At 44.8% G+C, this 17,988-nt stretch overlaps 1 protein-coding gene across 4 annotated transcripts in view; it reads left to right on the forward strand.

Moving 5' to 3' along the window:
• The window catches only part of LOC126945945 (melanoma-associated antigen C1-like), a 65,182-nt gene that overhangs the window by 21,638 nt on the left and 25,556 nt on the right, over positions 1-17,988 (forward strand). The window contains exons 1-3 of one of the 4 annotated variants that reach the window (XR_007722557.1): positions 907-1,006; positions 1,162-1,267; positions 1,609-5,727. The exons of 1 other annotated variant lie outside the window; for it this stretch is intronic. Coding sequence is in view for 2 of the 3 variants with exons in the window: in XM_050775890.1 (XP_050631847.1) it covers positions 1,264-1,267; positions 1,609-5,390 (3,786 nt within the window). In the remaining variant the exon portion in view is untranslated. Of the gene's footprint in view, positions 1-906; positions 1,007-1,161; positions 1,268-1,608; positions 5,887-17,988 lie in introns of those variants that run through there. 2 more of the 4 variants (XM_050775890.1, XM_050775892.1) reach the window with 2 other exon arrangements.

Below are 17,988 nucleotides of genomic sequence, written 5' to 3' on the forward strand. Positions count from 1 at the left end.
GAGGAGGCCCCGCCCCACGCTAGCCCTGCTGTCAGTCCTGATCATCCCCGGCAGGGTTCCCGGATGTGCTTTCCGGCGTCCATCTTGGGAGGCTGAAGAACCTGAGGTATTTTGTGACGAGGCTCGTCTCAGGTCAGCGGAGGGAAGAGTCTTAGACCTATCCAGTCTTCAAGGTGAGGGCCCCGAGGGAGAACTGAGGGACCCCCCCCCACCACAGAGAGAAGCCGGCCCGGCTTGCTGTACCCCTGCCGTGGGACTTGTAGTTCGCGGAAAGGAAGATGGTAGCCGAGGGCTGAGGGACGGGTCCTCATGACAGAGGAAGGGAGGAGATGCCGGCCCGCTAGGGAATAAATAGGAAGACATTGAGGAGGATCGGGGAACCCCCACCTCAGAGGACGGATTCCCGGAGATTCCCACCCTGCTCCTCAAATCAGCCCTCCTAGAGCTCCCCAGTCGGCTCAGGCTGAGCGGCCGCCCTCTCGTTGCTGGGTGAGGGGTGTAGGGGACGGGGAAGGGGAGGCCTTGTTCTGGGGGTTCCCTGGCAAGTCAGCATGGGGAGCTGCCTGCAGCCGGCAGAGGGAAGACTCCCAGACCCTGCTGGGGACAAGAGTGAGGACAGAGGGGTCACATGTGCATCAGACGTGAGGCCACCCGGATCACCCCCGTGGTAGAGTGCTGGGAGGTGGCTGCCACCTCATTACCTCCCACTGCTCTCAGCGCTGTGGAGTTGGCCCTGAGGTTTTGCCTCAGGCCAGCAGACTGGTGGGGGCCTGGCCCTGTCTCAGAACATGTGACAATGCTAATTGAATGCTGAGGGGGCCACGAACCTCAGAACTGTGGGACTCTGGGAGTCTGGCCAGTCCCAGCTGACGTCATAGCTGGAGGGTCTCCCTCACTTCCTCTTGCAGGTGCTCCAGGAACCAGGAGTTGAAGACCTGGGTGTGAGGGACACATACATCCTAAAAGCACCACAGCAGAGGAGGCCCAGGCACTGCCAGGAGTCAAGGTGAGTGCACAGCCTGACTCTGTACCAAGGGCCCTACCCCCAGAAACAGGGCAGACCTGGCAGCACCCAGCCCGTAGCCACCCACTGTCATTCCTGGTGCCTCAGACTCTGCCTGCCAGCTGTGCCCTGAGGTGCTTTCTCACATCCTCCTACAGGTTCCCAGGAGACAAACCTCCTAGAAAGACAGGCGACCTGTGAGGCCCTAGAGCACACCTTAAGAGAAGAAGAGCTGTAAGCCGGCCTTTGTCAGAGCCATCATGGGTGAGTTTCTCAGCTGAGACCACTGGCACTGTCCCTCTCTCCCTCAGTCCTGTGGGATCCTATCATACCCATTCCTGCTCACACGTTTACCTGCTGCTGCTGAACAATATTCATCATGCCTCTCTCTCCAAACCTTTCATGCCCCAGCTTTCAGCAAGGCTTCCAGAAGCCAAATTTCATACTGGAGTTGGTAGATGCAGAGGATCCCCCAGATGAGGGACAGGAGGAAGCCTCCTCCATTTTCTCTTCCTCTTTCCACTTTTAATTCCCCTCCTCCTCGTCCTCCTCCTCCTCTTCTTCCTTCTCATCCTCATCCTCTTCTCTGATTCTGCGTTCTCCAGGGGACAAACAGATGCCTGCTGCTGGGATGCCGAGTCTTCTCCAGAGTTCCGCTGAGAGTCGTCAGAGTCGTCCTGAGGAGGAGGACTCCCCGAGTCTTCTCCAGAGTCCTCCTGAGGGGGAGGCCACCCAGTCTCCTCTCCAGATTCCTCAGAGTCCTCCTGAGGGCGACGACTCCCAGTCTCCTCTCCAGAATCCTCAGAGTCCTCCTGAGGGGGAGGACTCCCTGTCTCCTCTCCAGATTTCTCAGAGCCCTCCTGAGGGTGAGGACATCCAGTCTCCTCTCCAGAATCCTGCGAGCTCCTTTTTCTCCTCCACTTTATTGAGTCTATTCCAGAGTTCCCCTGAGAGTACTCAAAGTCCTTTTGAGGGTTTTCCCCAGTCTCCTCCCCAGATTCCTGTGAGCCCTTCCTTCCCCTCCACTTTACTGAGTCTTTTCCAGAGTTCCCCTGAGAGTTCTCAAAGTACTTTTGAGGGTTTTGTCCAGTCTCCTCTCCAGAATCCTCAGAGTCCTCCTGATGGAGACAACTCCCAGTCTCCTCTCCATAGTCCTCAGAGTCCTCCTGATGGGGAGGACTCCCTGTCTCCTCTCCTCTTTCCTCATAGTCCTCCTCAGGAGGAGGACTTCCAGTCTTCTCTCCAGAGTCCTGTAACCATCTGCTCCTCCTCCACTTCACTGAGTCTTCCCCAGAGTTTCCCTGAGAGTCCTCAGAGTCCTCCTGAGGGGCCTGCGCAGTCTCCTCTCTATAGTCCTCAGAGCCTTCCTGAGGGGACGGACTCCCAGTCTCCTCTCCAGAGACCTCAGAGTCCTCCTGAGGGGGAGGATTCCCTGTCTCCTCTCTACATTCCTCAGAGTCCTCCTGAAGGGGAGGACTCCCTGTCTTCTCTCCAGTTTCCTCATAGTCCTCCTGTGAGGGAGGCCTCCCTGTCTCCTCTCCAGATTCATCCGTGTACTACTGACGGGAAAGATCCCCAGTCTCCTCTCCAGACTCCTCAGAGTCCTCCTGAGTGGGAGGTCTCCTTGTCTCCTCTCCGCTTTCCTCACAGTCCTCCTCAGGGGGAGGACTTCCAGTCTTCTCTCCAGAGTCCTGTGAGCATCTACTCCTCCTCTACTTCATTGAGTCTTCCCCAGAGTTTCCCTGAGAGTCCTCAGAGTCCTCTTGAGGGGCCTGCCCAGTCTCCTCTCTATATTCCTCAGAGCCCTCCTGAGGGAACAGACTCCCAGTCTCCTCTCCAGAGTCCTCAGAGTCCGCCTGAGGGAGAGGATTCCCTGTCTCCTCTCTACATTCCTCAGAGTCCTCCTGAAGGGGAGGACTCCCTGTCTTCTCTCCAGTTTCCTCATAGTCCTCCTGTGAGGGAGGCCTCCCTGTCTCCTTTCCAGATTCCTCCGTGTCCTACTGACAGGAAGGATCCCCAGTCTCCTCTCCAGACTCCTCAGAGTCCTCCTGAGTGGGAGGACGTCCAGTCTCCTCTTCAGAATCCTGCGAGCTCCTCCATCTCCTCCACTTTATTGAGTCTGTTCCACAGTTCCCCTGAGAGTACTCAAAGTCCTTTTGAAGGTTTTCCCCAGTCTCCTCTCCAGATTCCTGTGAGCTCCTCCTTCCCCTCCACTTTACTGAGTCTTTTCCAGAGTTCCCCTGAGAGTTCTCAAAGTACTTTTGAGGGTTTTCCCCAGTCTCCTCTCCAGATTCCTCAGAGCCCTACTGAGGGTGACAACTCCCAGTCTCTTTTCCATAGTCCTCAGAGTCCTCCTGAGGGGGAGGACGCCCTGTGTCATCTCCAGATTCCTCAGAGTCCTCCTGAGTCAGAGGACTCTCTGTCTCCTCTCCAGACTCATACGTGTCCTCCTGATGGGGAGGACTTCCAGTCTCCTTTCCAGATTCCTGCTGAGTGGGAGGACTCGCTGTCTCCTCTCCATTTTCCTCATAGTCCAGCTCAGGGGGAGGACTTTCAGTCTCCTCTTCAGATTCCTCAGAGCCTTCCTGAGTGGGAGGACTCCCTGTCTCCTCTCCATTTTCCTCATAGTCCTCCTCAGGGGGAGGACTTCCAGTCTTCTCTCCAGAGTCCTGTAAGCATCTGCTCCTCCTCCACTTCATTGAGTCTTCCCCAGAGTTTCCCTGAGAGTCCTCAGAGCCCTCCTGAGGGGCCTGCCCAGTCTCCCCTCTATAGTCCTCAGAGCCTTCCTGAGGGGACGGACTCCCAGTCTCCTCTCCAGAGACCTCAGAGTCCTCCTGAGGGGGAGGATTCCCTGTCTCCTCTCTACATTCCTCAATGTCCTCCTGAGGGGGAGGACTCCCTGTCTTCTCTCCAGTTTCCTCATAGTCCTCCTGTGAGGGAGGCCTCCCTGTCTCCTCTCCAGATTCCTCCGTGTCCTCCTGACGGGGAGGATTCCCAGTCTCCTCTCCAGACTCCTCAGAGTCCTCCTGAGTGGGAGGTCTCCTTGTCTCCTCTCCGCTTTCCTCACAGTCCTCCTCAGGGGGAGGACTCCCAGTCTTCTCTCCAGAGTCCTGTGATTATCTGCTCCTCCTCCACTTCACTGAGTCTTCTCCAGAGTTTCCCTGAGAGACCTCAGAGACCCCCTGAGGGGCCTGCTCAGTCTCCTCTCCAGAAACCTCTCAGCTCCTTCTCCTACACTTTAGCGAGTCTTCTGCAGAGTCCTCATGGGAGTCCTCAGAGTCCGCCTGAAGGGCCTGCCCAGTCTCCACTCCAGAGACCTGTCAGCTCCTTCTCATCCACTTCATTGAGTCTTTCCCAGAGTTCTCCTGAGAGTCCTGAGAGTCCTCCTGAGGGGCCTGCGCAGCGTCCTCTCCAGAGTCCTGTCAGCTCCTTCTCGTCCACTTCATTGAGTCTTTCCCAGAGTTCCCCTGAGTGTCCTCAGAGTCCTCCTGAGGGGCCTGCCCAGTCTCCTCTCCAGAGTGCTGTGAGCTCCTTCTCCTCCACTTCCTTGAGCCCAGTCAGTGAAGAGTCCAGCAGCCCAGTAGATGAAGATACAAGCACCTCAGACACCTTGCTAGAGAGCGAGTCCTTGACAGACAGTGAGTCCTTGATAGAGAGCGAGCCCTTGTTCACTTATACACTGGATGAAAAGGTAGACGAGTTGGTGCGGTTTCTTCTCCTCAAATATCAAGCGAAGCAGCCTGTCACAAAGGCAGAGATGGTGACAAATGTCATCAACAGGTACAGGGGCTACTTTCCTATGATCTTCAGGAAAGCCCGTGAGTTCATACAGATTCTTTTTGGCATTTCCCTGAGAGAGGTGGGCCCTGAGGACTCCTACGTCTTTGTAAACACATTAGAGCTCAGCTGTGAGGGGAGTGTGAGTGATGAGCAGGGCGTGCCCCAGAACCACCTCTTGTTTCTTGTTCTGAGTATCATCTTCATGAAGGGCACCTGTGCCTCTGAGGAGGTCATCTGGGATGTGCTGAGTGGAATAGGGGTGCGTGCTGGGAGGGAGCACTTTATCTTTGGGGAGCCCAGAGAGCTCCTCACTAAAGTTTGGGTGCAGGAACATTACCTAGAGTACCGGGAGGTGCCCAACACTGCTCCTCCACGTTACGAATTCCTGTGGGGTCCAAGAGCTCATTCAGAAATCAGTAAGAGGAAAGTAGTGGAGTTTTTGGCCATGCTCAACAATACCGTCCCTATTTCCTTTCCACCCTCGTACAAGGAGGCTTTGAAAGATGTGGAAGAGAGAGCCCAGGCCATAATTGACAGCACAGATGACTCCACTGCCACAGACAGTGCAAGCTCCAGTGTCGTGTCCCCCAGCTTCTCTTCTGAGTGAAGTCTGGGGTAGATTCTTCCCTCTGAGTTTGAAGAGGGCGGTCGAGTTTCTATGTGGTGGAGGGCTCGGGTGAGGCTGGAGAGAACACAGTGCTGTTTGCACTTCTGTTCCATATGGGCGGTTAAGGGATTTACCTGTTTTCCTTTTGGGTATTTTTCAAATGCTTTTCCTATTAATAACAGGTTTAAATAGCTTCAGAATCTTAGTTTACAAATATTAGTCACACATGTATTGCTGTTTATCTGGTTTAAGAGTAACAGTTTGATATTTTGTAAAAACAAAAACACACAAACACACCACATTGGGAACACCTGCCTCATTTTGTGATGTGTCACAGGTGATTGCTGTAGGAATTTTCTTGAAACTGTGAAGGAACTCTACAGTTAAATACTGGAACAAAGTAAAGGATTGTTAATATTTGCATTTCCTCAGGCCCTTTAGTTTGTTGTTCTTGAAAAGTAAAGATACATACCTGGTTTGCTTGGCTTATGTAAGAAAGCAGCAAAAAGTAAATTGTAATAAATAAAAGTGCCTGTGACTCGTTTATTTGATGACCATCATATCAGCATTTGCTCATAGAAGTTACCGTTAATAGTGAAGTTACTATTAAAAGCAAGACTTATCCCTACCCCTAAAACGGTAGAGTGTAGCTACAGACGCCATATCAGGAATGTGGTAAGATTTTCTCTACAATCTAAAGAGTAAGTTTCAAAAGGAGTGGGGAGGTGAGACTCCAGATGGAGGCTTTGAGTAAAAAGGCTCTGAGCTAAGGCAGTTTTGGGCTTTGGGAAACTGCAGGTGCTTCTGTGGGAGCTGATTGTTATGAAGCCGGGTGGTGGCAGGGCCCAGACTCTCAGAAGGTGAGAGAAAAGCCTGGAATGGAAAACTACTTGAGCAGTTGGCTCTGGGTGGAGGATGAAGCAGAGAGGAGTCTCCACATGGGGAAGTCATGGAAGGTGTCCTGTGGCTCTGTCACTGGGGAGCGTGAACACAGTGCAAGGACTAGGTGGTTGATCCCCATCATCTGCAAGGGTTTCCTGAGAAATGTGGTGAGAATTCCTTGATGTGGTGCTCAGAAGCCTCCGGGCTGACACTCATTTGCCTGGCCTGGGAGAGCCCAAGCCCATTCCATTGACAGGACTTTTTGTTGGGTTCTTCTGAAAGTAATGTGGACAAGTCTAAGCAATGTGTAGATTTTTAGTGGAGCTTAAATAAAACTAGGGGTTAGGTGGATGATCAGTGGGGAAGGTGAAAAGGAGTTAGTCCTTAACTCAAAGTCTACAATCTTTGATTTGTATGCAGCTGTGCAAGCCTCTCCTTAGCTGAATGATACAATATATCCTTTTAGATAGTAAATGTCCTGAGTTGTATTTACGAAGCCAAACTTTTGGTTCAGTTCATATTCCATGACATATTCAGCTGGATGTTCTCTTTGACGTTTTGGATAAAAAAACATGAGCTGAATTTTTCTCAAAAGACAATGGTAGACTTTGGGGTTATAATCATATTGATGACAACTGCCATTTATTAAAATTCCAAGACATGCCAAGCTGTGTGCCGGGTGTTTTACTCACATTACATACATTCCAGCAATTCTACAGCACAGGGATTATCAAACCCGTTTTACAGACGAAGAAGCTGAGGTTATAGTTCATGACAAATTCCCCAAGATCCCATGATGATCACATGATTAGAAAGTGACTGGGCTGGGGCTTGAGTTCTGAAATCATCTAGACCCACACTGTCCCCACTCCTCTCAGCCTGAGCATAGCCTTCTTCCTGTTAAGTCACTTCTCTTCACATTTCCTAATGTCTTCCAGGTAACATAAAGAAGAAACCTGTGACAAAGTATTTAGATGGGCCTAGAGAAGAAAGGTGACAATGGGAATCAATACCATTCAGGGATCGTTTGGGCTTTCTTTAGCTAAATTCTTCCTGTTATGAGCCCTAGGTTTCTTGAGAGCTGACTGTGTCTGGGTGCCAGTGCTTTTGTCTAGCCCCAGGCCTTTCCCACATTACAGCACCCTCCAGTTGATCTCCCCTGTGTGCTCCCTTGTGCAACTCTGGAAGCTGGCGTGCTGACTAACTTCTCACTGTGGTCTCGCCTCTGAAACCTGTGCCCAGCCCTCAGTGCAAGAGCCCAGAGACATCTGCCCTTTCCCTGACATAGACCACTGTGTGTCCCTGGAGAAGTTCCCTGAGTGATCCATCCCTCCCTGGGGCTCCTCCATGATAAAGGCTCTTCGATGTGAATATTCACTTTGGATAGTGACATTTCCATACCTAGGCTGGGCATCTTCAACACACTCTCAGTGTATTTCCAAATAGGCTGCAGAGTAAAATCTGATTTTCCACATAACATATGGGTTTGTGGGATGTAATCCTAAGGTCAGATATAACCTATTTGAAATCTTCCTAATATTTGATACTTGCAGTATGATTTTAATGCGATGCATTATTTGAAACAGGGCACTGAACACAAACAGAGATGAATAAGCTTTTGTAGATTATCACATGCCAATATTTCCTTCATAAACTTTGTGGATGAGGAAAGGCTATAGACATCACATTATATATGATCTACTAGAAGGTGATTTTCTGAAAAAAAAAAAAAAAAAAAAAAAAACAATAACAAAATCTTGAAGACTGCCTAGAAGGTGACCAGGGTACTTTGGGGGACATGCCAGCTCTGATGAGAAATAAGCAATAGTTAAAACATCCTTCCACTGTCTCTTGTGTGTGTACCTGCTCCACAGGAAAATCCTGGCTTGCAGGGAACCACAGGCACGTGTATAGCTGTTCAGGAATGTTCCGTCCTATGCAGGGTAGCAGAGGCTCAAAGGGTAGGTTATTTTTCATACACCAAAAATATGAGAGAATTCTCAGCCTAAATAAATTATATAGGTTACTAAAGGACAGTGCCAAGTGATATTGAGGGATTAATGTTGACCCTCCCTGTGAAGACTTACAGAATTGTTTTAAAACTGGATGTAATCCTGTATTGAAACCACCAGGCACCTCGTAAGTTCAAGAAAAAGTTGGAAGATTTCAAGCCTATGCTGACATTCCCAGAAACAATTCCAAGCTATGAAGGGACTTCCTGTCATTAGTTGTAATAGTTGCTTTTCATTGAGCACCGTAATAACATGTGGAAGAGGCTACAAGTGCCCGCCTCTGTCTTGTCTAGCTCGCCTTCCTGGCTGGTTCATTTGTAGACAGAAACCAGTGCATCATTCCCATGCTTCCATTTCTGTTCAGCAGTTGATATCTGTTGTGGCGTGGAGCTACAAGGTGAAAGCAGCTTGGATTCCTGTCTGAATTGAAAGCCAGGACCCGCTGTGGGTTAGTTTCTTACACCATAACACAGAACCACAGGCTGGGTGACTTCAACGATAGAATTGTATTTTCTCACATTTCTGGAGGCTAAATATCTAAGATCAAGGTGTTGGCCAGTTTGATTTCTTCCCTGGCCTCTTCGTGGCTTGCTGATGGCCACTGTCTCACTGATTTCTTCCATGGTTGTTCCTTGGTCTGTGTGTCTGTGTCTTAATCTGCTCTTCTTATGAGGACACCAGTCATATTGAATATGATCCTAACCATAAGATCTCAGTTTACATTAGTTGCCTCTTCAAAGGGTCTGTTTCCAAATACAGTGATACTCTGCAGTCCTGGAGGTTGAGACTTGGATATATGAACTTGGAAAGAGGGACACAATTCAGCCCACAACACCCTGCCAACTTAAATCAGAATTTATTTGCACAAAAAGAAACTCGTGTTAAGCCATTTAACTTTCAGGGACTTTTTTCTCTTCCATCAGGTTACTGTTAATGTGACTACAGGAGTGCTCCTCTTCCTTTTCTTAGGGTCATTTCAATATTTGACTTAAAAGTAAATGGTGCGTGTATTTTTGTTGCAAAAAAATTCTAAAAGTACATAGAAATGGCATTGTTGTCTTTACAAAGTTCCTCCAAGACTCAGCCTCCTACTCAGAAGTTCCCACAAGTAACAGTGGGACCATGCAAATTGTAAATATGATTTTCGATTTTGGGCTTTCATAAAGATGGGTGTGCTATTTTATGTATACATATATATGTATGTATACACACACATGTGTAATGATATAATGATACACATATAGATCTGCCACTTACCTTTGCCACTATTATAAGTTCCATTGCCTCGACCACAAACTTCTACATTGAAATTAAAATGTGGCATTCATTTCGAGATAGGATTAGTTCAAAGATAATCAAATTAAAATGAGGTTATTAATGCTGGCCTTAATGGAAGTCGCTATAAAAAGGGGATATTTTGACATAGAGATATGAGTAGAGAGATGACAATGTGAGTAGACACAGAGGGAAGACAGCTAGGTACAAGGCATGGAGAGAAGCCTGGAAAACATCCCTCAATCACAGCCCTCATAAGGAATCAATCTTGTGTACACTTTGCTCTTGGGCTACCAGATTCCAAAACTGTGAGACAGTGAATTTCTGTTGTTTTGTCATCCAGGTTGTGGTACTTTGCTATTGCAACCCTAACATGCCATGATACTCACTTATTAAAATGTACCCAGCATCTTTCCATGACAGCACATAGAGATCTGCCTTACTTTGGCAACTTCTCCCGAAAATGCCAATTTATTTCTGTACAATAACAGACTGGACCTACCTCCTCCTGATGAACACATATTTGCTTTTTCTTTGTGGCTAAAATTGGGATAAATATAATCTACATGTTTGAGCATAAATTCTGGGACAAATGCCTGAAATTCCTTATAAGGAATACATATCAATGTAGAAGTTGAGTAGAAGTGAACAGGGTATGAATAATTTCATACTTTTTAAAATGTTGCTGTCTTTTTCCACCAAAAGTTTCACCAATTAATTTCACTACACATTTGTTTATGTGGAAATAATTCATTTGTTGACAAACATATTTTATCAGAATTTTAAACCTTATTCAAACTTAGGAGTGAAAATCCTAGGTGAGTTTGGGTTTGGTAATGACTTTTTTAGATGCATCACCAAAATTTTGATCAAACTTACAGATGCAAACCCTAGTTGACCTTGAGTTTGGTGGTGACTTTGTCAGATGCAACATCAAAAGTGCCAACATCTAAGAAAAGAGATACAAATTGGACTTCATTAAAATTAGCAACTTCTACTCTAAAAGACTGCTAAGAGAAAAAACAAGCCAGAGACTGGGATAAATGTTTTGTGAAACACATATCTGATAAAAGTATATATTCAAATATGCACAAAACACTGAAACTCAATTATAGGAAAACAGAAAACCTAATTGAAAATGGACAAAATATTCTAAATGGGTACCCCACCAAAGGATATATAAGAATAGAAAGTAATCGTATACAACTGTTCAATTTCTGATATGGTTATATGGCTCTGTGTCCCCACCGAAATCTCAACTCAAATTTTAATCCCCACATGTCAAGAGAGGGAGGTGATTGGATCATGGGGGCAGTTTCCCCCATGCTCTTCCCCTTGTAGTGAGTGAGTTCTCACGAGATCTGATGATTTTATACGTGTTTCAAAGGTCCTCCTTTGTGCTTCTTCTTCCTGCCAGCTTGTGAAAAAGGTACCTGCTTCCCCTTCACATTCCACCATGATCATAAGTTTCCTGAAGCCTCCCCCAGCCGTGTGGAACTGGGAGTCAACTCAACCTCTTTCTTTTATAAATTATTCCATCTCAGGCATTTCTTTATAGCCGTGTGAAAACAGAATAATACAATGTCATACATGATTAGAGAATCACAAATTGAAACAACTAAGATACAACACTACAGACCCAGAAGAATGGCTGAAACCCAAAACACTGAACCAACAAATGTTCACACATGTATTGAGGAACAGGAACTTTCAATCATTGTTAGTGGGACAGACCTGAAGGAATCGTGAAAGCCTTTTGCTAAGTGAAAGGAGAAAATATAAAAAGGCGACATAATGTATGATTCTGGTCATACGATATTCTGGAAGAGGCAAGCTGAATACACTAAACATATTAGTGGTTTCCAAGGGCTCAGGGGTTGGAATTAAGGAATGCGGGATCGATCAATAGGTGGAGTACACAGGAGATTTAGGATGGTGAAACAATTCTGTATGATACTGTAATGATGAATACTGGCCATTTCACACTTATCAAAACCACAATGTTGAGTGAATCCTGATGCAAACTGTGGACTTGACTTAATAAATAGGTATCAATACAGATCCATCAGTTGTAGCAAACATGCTATAATAATACACATTTTAAATAATAGGAGACACTGTGTGCGTGTGTGTGTGTGTGTGTGTTTGTGTGGGTGAGGCAGAGCAGGGAGGATGGTGTAGATCTGTGGGAACTCTGTAATTTTGACGAAGTTTTCTTTCTCTATTTTTGGATTAGCAATGCTCTAAAAATGAAGCCTATTTTTTTTTAAAACATGCAGATAATTTGAACAAACACTTTATCAAAGAGGATATACATATTGGAAAGAGGCATGTAATGTCATTTGTCATTAGGGAGATGCAAACAAAAACCAAAGAAGTTTGCAATACACACTTATTACAATTGCTAAAATCCAACAGTCTAAAATATCAAATGTAAGAGAGGATATAGAACAATGGGAATTCTCATTTCTTGCTGGTTGTGATGAAAACTGATACAGGTGCACTTTTAAATCAGTGTTTTCTGCACCTCTTCCTATGACATGGTGAAAGCTAAAACTACAGGAACTGAAAGCAGAACGTAGTTGCCAGGGCCTTTGCAGAAGTGCAGTGACTGACCTCAAATGGGATGCACGGGAGCATTTTAGGTTGATGAAACTGGTCATTATGATACTTGGATGGTACATATGGGCCTCCATGCATTTGCCAAAATACGTATAACTTCACATAATAGTTAAATCTTATGTGTGTTTTTGAAATTTTTTTTTAAAATTTATTTATTATTATTATACTTTAAGTTGTAGGGTACATGTGCATAACGTGCAGGTTTGTTACATATGTATACTTGTGCCATGTTGGTGTGCTGCACCCATCAACTCGTCATTTACATCAGGTATAACTCCCAAAGCAATCCCTCCCCCCTCCCCCCTCCCCATGATAGGCCCCAGTGTGTGATGTTCCCCTTCCTGAGTCCGAGTGATCTCATTGTTCAGTTCCCACCTATGAGTGAGAACATGCGGTGTTTGGTTTTCTGTTCTTGTGATAGTCTGCTAAGAATGATGGATTCCAGCTGCATCCAAGTCCCTACAAAGGACTCAAACTCATCCTTTTTGATGGCTGCATAGTATTCCATGGTGTATATGTGCCACATTTTCTTAATCCAGTCTGTCACTGATGGACATTTGGGTTGATTCCAAGTGTTTGCTATTGTGAATAGTGCTGCAATAAACATACGTGTGTATGTGTCTTTATAGCAGCATAATTTTTAATCCTTTGGGTATATACCCAGTAATGGGATGGCTGGGTCATATGGTGCATCTAGTTCTAGATCCTTGAGGAATCGCCATACTGTTTTCCATAATGGTTGAACTAGTTTACAATCCCACCAACAGTGTAAGAGTGTTCCTATTTCTCCACATCCTCTCCAGCACCTGTTGTTTCCTGACTTTTTAATGATTGCCATTCTAACTGGTGTGAGATGGTATCTCATTGTGGTTTTGATTTGCATTTCTCTGATGGCCAGTGATGATGAGCATTTTTTCATGTGTCTGTTGGCTGTATGAATGTCTTCTTTTGAGAAATGTCTGTTCATATCCTTTGCCCACTTTTTGATGGGGTTGTTTGTTTTTTTCTTGTAAATTTGTTTGAGTTCTTTGTAGGTTCTGGATATTAGCCCTTTGTCAGATGAGTAGATTGCAAAAATTTTCTCCCATTCTGTAAAAGCAACGGCAGCAAAAGCCAAAATTGACAAATGGGATCTCATTAAACTAAAGAGCTTCTGAACTGAAATTTTTTTTAACTTTTACTTTCAGAGATAGAAGTGCAGGTTTGTTACACAGGTAAATTGTGTCATGAGGGTTTCTGGTACACATTATTTCATCACCCATCTATTAAGCCTAGTACTCGTTTGTTATATTTCCTGAGCCTCTCCCTCCTCCCACTCTCCACCCTCTGAAAGGCCCCAGTGTGCGTTGCTCCCCTCTGTGTGTCCATGTGTTCTTCTCTCTAGGTCCCACTTATAAGTGAGAACATGTATTATTTGGTTTTCTGTTACTGTGTTAATTTGCTTAGAATAATGGCCTCTGGCTGCATCCATGCCATGGAATGGGATTTTTTTTTTTTTTTTAAGTAGCAGCAACAAAGAACACTTCAGCCCAGTCTAGGTGAAAGAGAATGTTAAGATCACACACAGCAGTAGCAATGGAGATTGAAAAAGTGGAAGGATTTGGAATGGATTTTAGAGGTTGAAGGAACAAAAGTTGTTGTTGGATTAGATTTGTGATAAGATAAAGGGAGATATCAAGCACAAAAGGAAAAATTGTGCCACCTTTGATGGTAACAAATATCAAATGAAGACATATTTTGGTTTTTCAAATTTTTGACAGCCTTCATGTGTATTTTGTAATCACTCTGACACACGCACAAATGTTTCTTATTCCTTGAAATCTGGGAATGCCCTCCCCTCCTTCAACCTGGTGCCCAACAATTCTACATTCATGGCACCTATGGTAAACTTCCACTGGCAGTGCAGCATCTTCACGGAAGGCTGAATCTAACTGAGAAATAGGAACTGAAGGTGAGTCATTTGGGGCATGTTTGGAGAAGGGCTGTGTTCACTCCTTTAAAAGGCCCCTGACACTCCCCACTGATTCAATCCCAAGAACGTTAGTCCCTCTCTCTTCTGGAAGGGAGACTTATTTCCAATACCAGGAGGTAAAAGGATAGGCTGCCATTTTCTATTTACCATCCATAACTAATGCTCCCTTCTTGGGACCTCAGAAGAAAAGCTCCATGAGGATAATTCCCAAGGACATGGGGGCCAGAGCTGGAATTTACCCGCCAGCTGCCTCCCAGTCTGGGAGAAGAGCTCCCTTGTGTGTGGATTTCCACCTTGAGCGCTGAGGTTTGATGATCCACCAATCCTGGCTATGAGCAGAGGCCAACTGCCCCTGGGACATGGAGACAAAGCTAAGGAAGGAGGTCAGCCCATGAACAGCTGAGTTGATCCTGACCATAGTGGGTGCAGAGCACCCCATTCCTCAGGGTAATCTCTGGCAAAGCCACAATCACGTTTTTTGGAATCTCAGGGCTCATGAATCCTCCTGAGAGTACTGTCAGGAGTAAGAGCAGCTGAACAGAAGTATGTGGAGCTCTTATCCATGTGGAGAGGGAGATAGGCCTCTACTCCTATCATGTGAGCAACCTAGCACTGCCACTAAGTTAGTAAAGTGTTTGTGGACCTGGTCAGGGTGTCTGTCATCAACACAGCAGCCTCCATCATGACTGTCTGGAATAGAACTGTTCGGGTTATGTTTCTTGAATCACCAGACTTCCAGGGGTCAGGAGGAGGACGGTTCAAGTAAGAGGGGGAATAAATCCATCATGGTCCCAGGTAGCCTTCCTCCAGTTACTATTGAGATCTAAGTTCTACTCTCAAAAAGCAAAGGCTTATGAAAGCAACTAGGCCTTCTATGGGTGAAACAAGAGGGAGAGAGGAGGTGCCATTTCCTCTGTTCCTCTTTGACTCATATCATCTCGCTCCTCTTGTTACTGAAGAGACAACTGACCCCAGAGTCTTTCAGTTCTTTCAACTCCAGCCTTACTGATGCTCTAATTTACTCATCCTGCTGACTCACTAAAAGATAATCTGTACAAAGACTTGTTTATTATTCCGTGCATTTCTGTATTTTTGAAGTTTTTATAATAAACATTTTTAAAGTAGGTTTTGAATTTCCCTGTAATTGCATTTTTGTATAACATGAAAAAGGGTTGCACTTACATTAAGGTTTTTTATATGGATATTTAGTTGTTCCACTGATACTTATTTCAACAAGACAGTCTCCAGTGCTAAAGCTGCAACATATTTTAATCAATTAAGCTTGCATTTATACATACTTTGTTGGTTTTGTTTTTCAGGAATTTCCATTCAGTTCCATTGGTCTATGTGTTAATCCGTGCACCCAGATAGCCAATGCTTCATACAATAGCTACTTTGTAATTCTTACTATCTGTTGGATGAATTGCAGTTTTTCAAGAGTATATTGACTATGCTTGGCTGTTTGCATGTCTTTATATTTTAGAATCAGGTGATTCATAGATGCCTTCATGTCCAAAGGCATTTGGTTGTTGTGATTTGGGATTACAATTATTCTATCGATTCTGTTTTAAGGAAAACTATTGAAACTTCGTTCCGATGAATTTATTTTATTTTATGTTCCTGTGGGTCTTCATTAATATTTTTGAATGACATGTAAATGGTTTTTCTGTAACGTTTTACTTTGGTTTGTTAGTTTTTTTTAAGGTATTTAATGTTTGGAATGATAGGTTAGAGGTTATGTTTTCTTTATTTTCATATTCATTGTTGCTGCAGAGAAACAAAGTTTATTTTTCGTATGCTGATTTTATACCTAGGAAATTCATGTATTTTCATCTATTAATAAGCTGGGCCATTCCGCTGTTGCTGGTGGTATGCGCATTTGAGCATAGATGCTGCTGCTGCTGCCCCAGTGAAGCACTTTAGACAGCAACTCCCAGCAGAGTGTTGTGGTCGGTGGACAAGGAACACCTCGGTGTCTCTAGCAGAGCGGCTGCTTTACATCACAGGGACAGAGAACAATGATGTGGGCCTGGTACCAGTCCCCAAAGGTGGAGCACACAGCCCAAGAGTACTGACCTGAGCTTTTTTCCCCTGACATCTTCCAGAAATGAAGCTTCTTGACAGAACCCACCACCGTGAAACCCTCAAGGGCATCAAGGAGTATAAAAGAATAAAAAACCCATTCAAAATGTAGTAACTTCAAATAGCAAAGGAACATCAGCCCACACAGATAAGAAAGAACCAGCACAAGAACTCTAGCAACTCCAGAAACCAGAGCCCCTTCTTCCCTCCTCACTACCACACTAATTCTGCAGCAATGGTTCTAAAGCAGGGTGAAATGGCTGCAATGAGAGACAGAGAGTTTAGAATCTGGATAGGGACACAGATCATCGAGATTCAGGAGAAAGTCAAAACCAAATCCAAGGAATCTGAGGAATCCAATAAAATGATAGAAAAGCTGAAAGATGAAATGGCCATTTTAAGAAGGAACCAAGCAGAACAGATAAGGCCGAAAATCTCACTGAAGGAATCTCAGAACGCAATTAAAAGTAGTAAAAACAGAATAGACCCAACAGAGGAAAAATCTCTGAGCCTGAAAACCAGTTCTCCGAATCAACTCAGTCAGAAAAAAATTATATAGAAAAAGAATAAAAAATAATGCCTTAAACCTCCAAGATATTTGAGATTATGTAGTGAGACCAGTCCTGCAACACATTGACATCCCTAAAAGACAGGGAGAAAGAACAAGCAACTTGGAAAACAAATTTGAGGGTATCATTCACAAAAATTACTCCACTCCTGTTGGATGGTCAACATTCAAATTCAGGAAATCCAGAGACTCTCTGTGAGGTAATATACAAGACAACCATCCCCAAGTCACATAATCATCATATTCTCCAATGTCAAGATGAAAGAAAAAATATTAAAGGCAGCTAGAGAGGAGGAACAGGTCACCAACAAAAGGAACATCATCAGAGTGGACATCAAGGTGGATAAATGTCTGGTGATATTTATCCTGGTAAATATCAACACTATTCTTTGAGTAAATAATCATTTACATAGTACTTGCATATGCTTATGGGTTACATGAGGTATTTTGATATAGGCTTGCTATGTGTAATAATCACATCAGGGTAAATGAGTGACCCAACAGCATAGACATTTACCCTTTGTGTTTCAAGCAATCCAATTACACTCTTTTAGTTATTTCAAAAAGTACAACTAACTCATTTTGACTATGGTCACCCTGTTGTGATAGCAAATACTAAGTCTTATTGATTCTCTCTAACAGTTTTTTGTAAACATTAGCCATCCTCACTTCTCCCCCAGCACCCCTCTACATTTCTCAGCCTCAGGTAACCATCCTTTTACACTTTATCTCCATGAACACTATTGTTTTGATTTTTAGCCTCCACAAGTAAGTGAGAACATGTGAAATTTGTCTTTCTGTGCCTGGCTTATTTCACTTACCATAATGACCTCCAGTGCCACCCATGTTGATGAAAACGACAGGGTCTCATTGCTTTTATGGATGAATAGTACTCCATTGTGTATATGTGATATAATCTGTTTATGCAGTCATCTGCTGATGGACACTTAGGTTGCTTTCCAATCTTGGCTACTGTTAATCATGCTGCAGTGAACATGGTTGTGCAGGTAGCACTTCAGTGCAGTGACTTCCTTCATTTTGGGTAAATACTGAGGAGTGGGATTACTGGATAGTATGGTAGTATTGTTTTCATTTTTGGAAGAGTCTCCAAGCTGTTCTCCATAGTGGTTTTACCAATGTGCATTCCCACCAACAGTATAAACAAACTGTGATACACCTATACAA

Source organism: Macaca thibetana, chromosome X (assembly GCF_024542745.1).
Source record: "Macaca thibetana thibetana isolate TM-01 chromosome X, ASM2454274v1, whole genome shotgun sequence".
In the NCBI taxonomy this organism is placed as follows: domain Eukaryota; kingdom Metazoa; phylum Chordata; class Mammalia; order Primates; family Cercopithecidae; genus Macaca; species Macaca thibetana.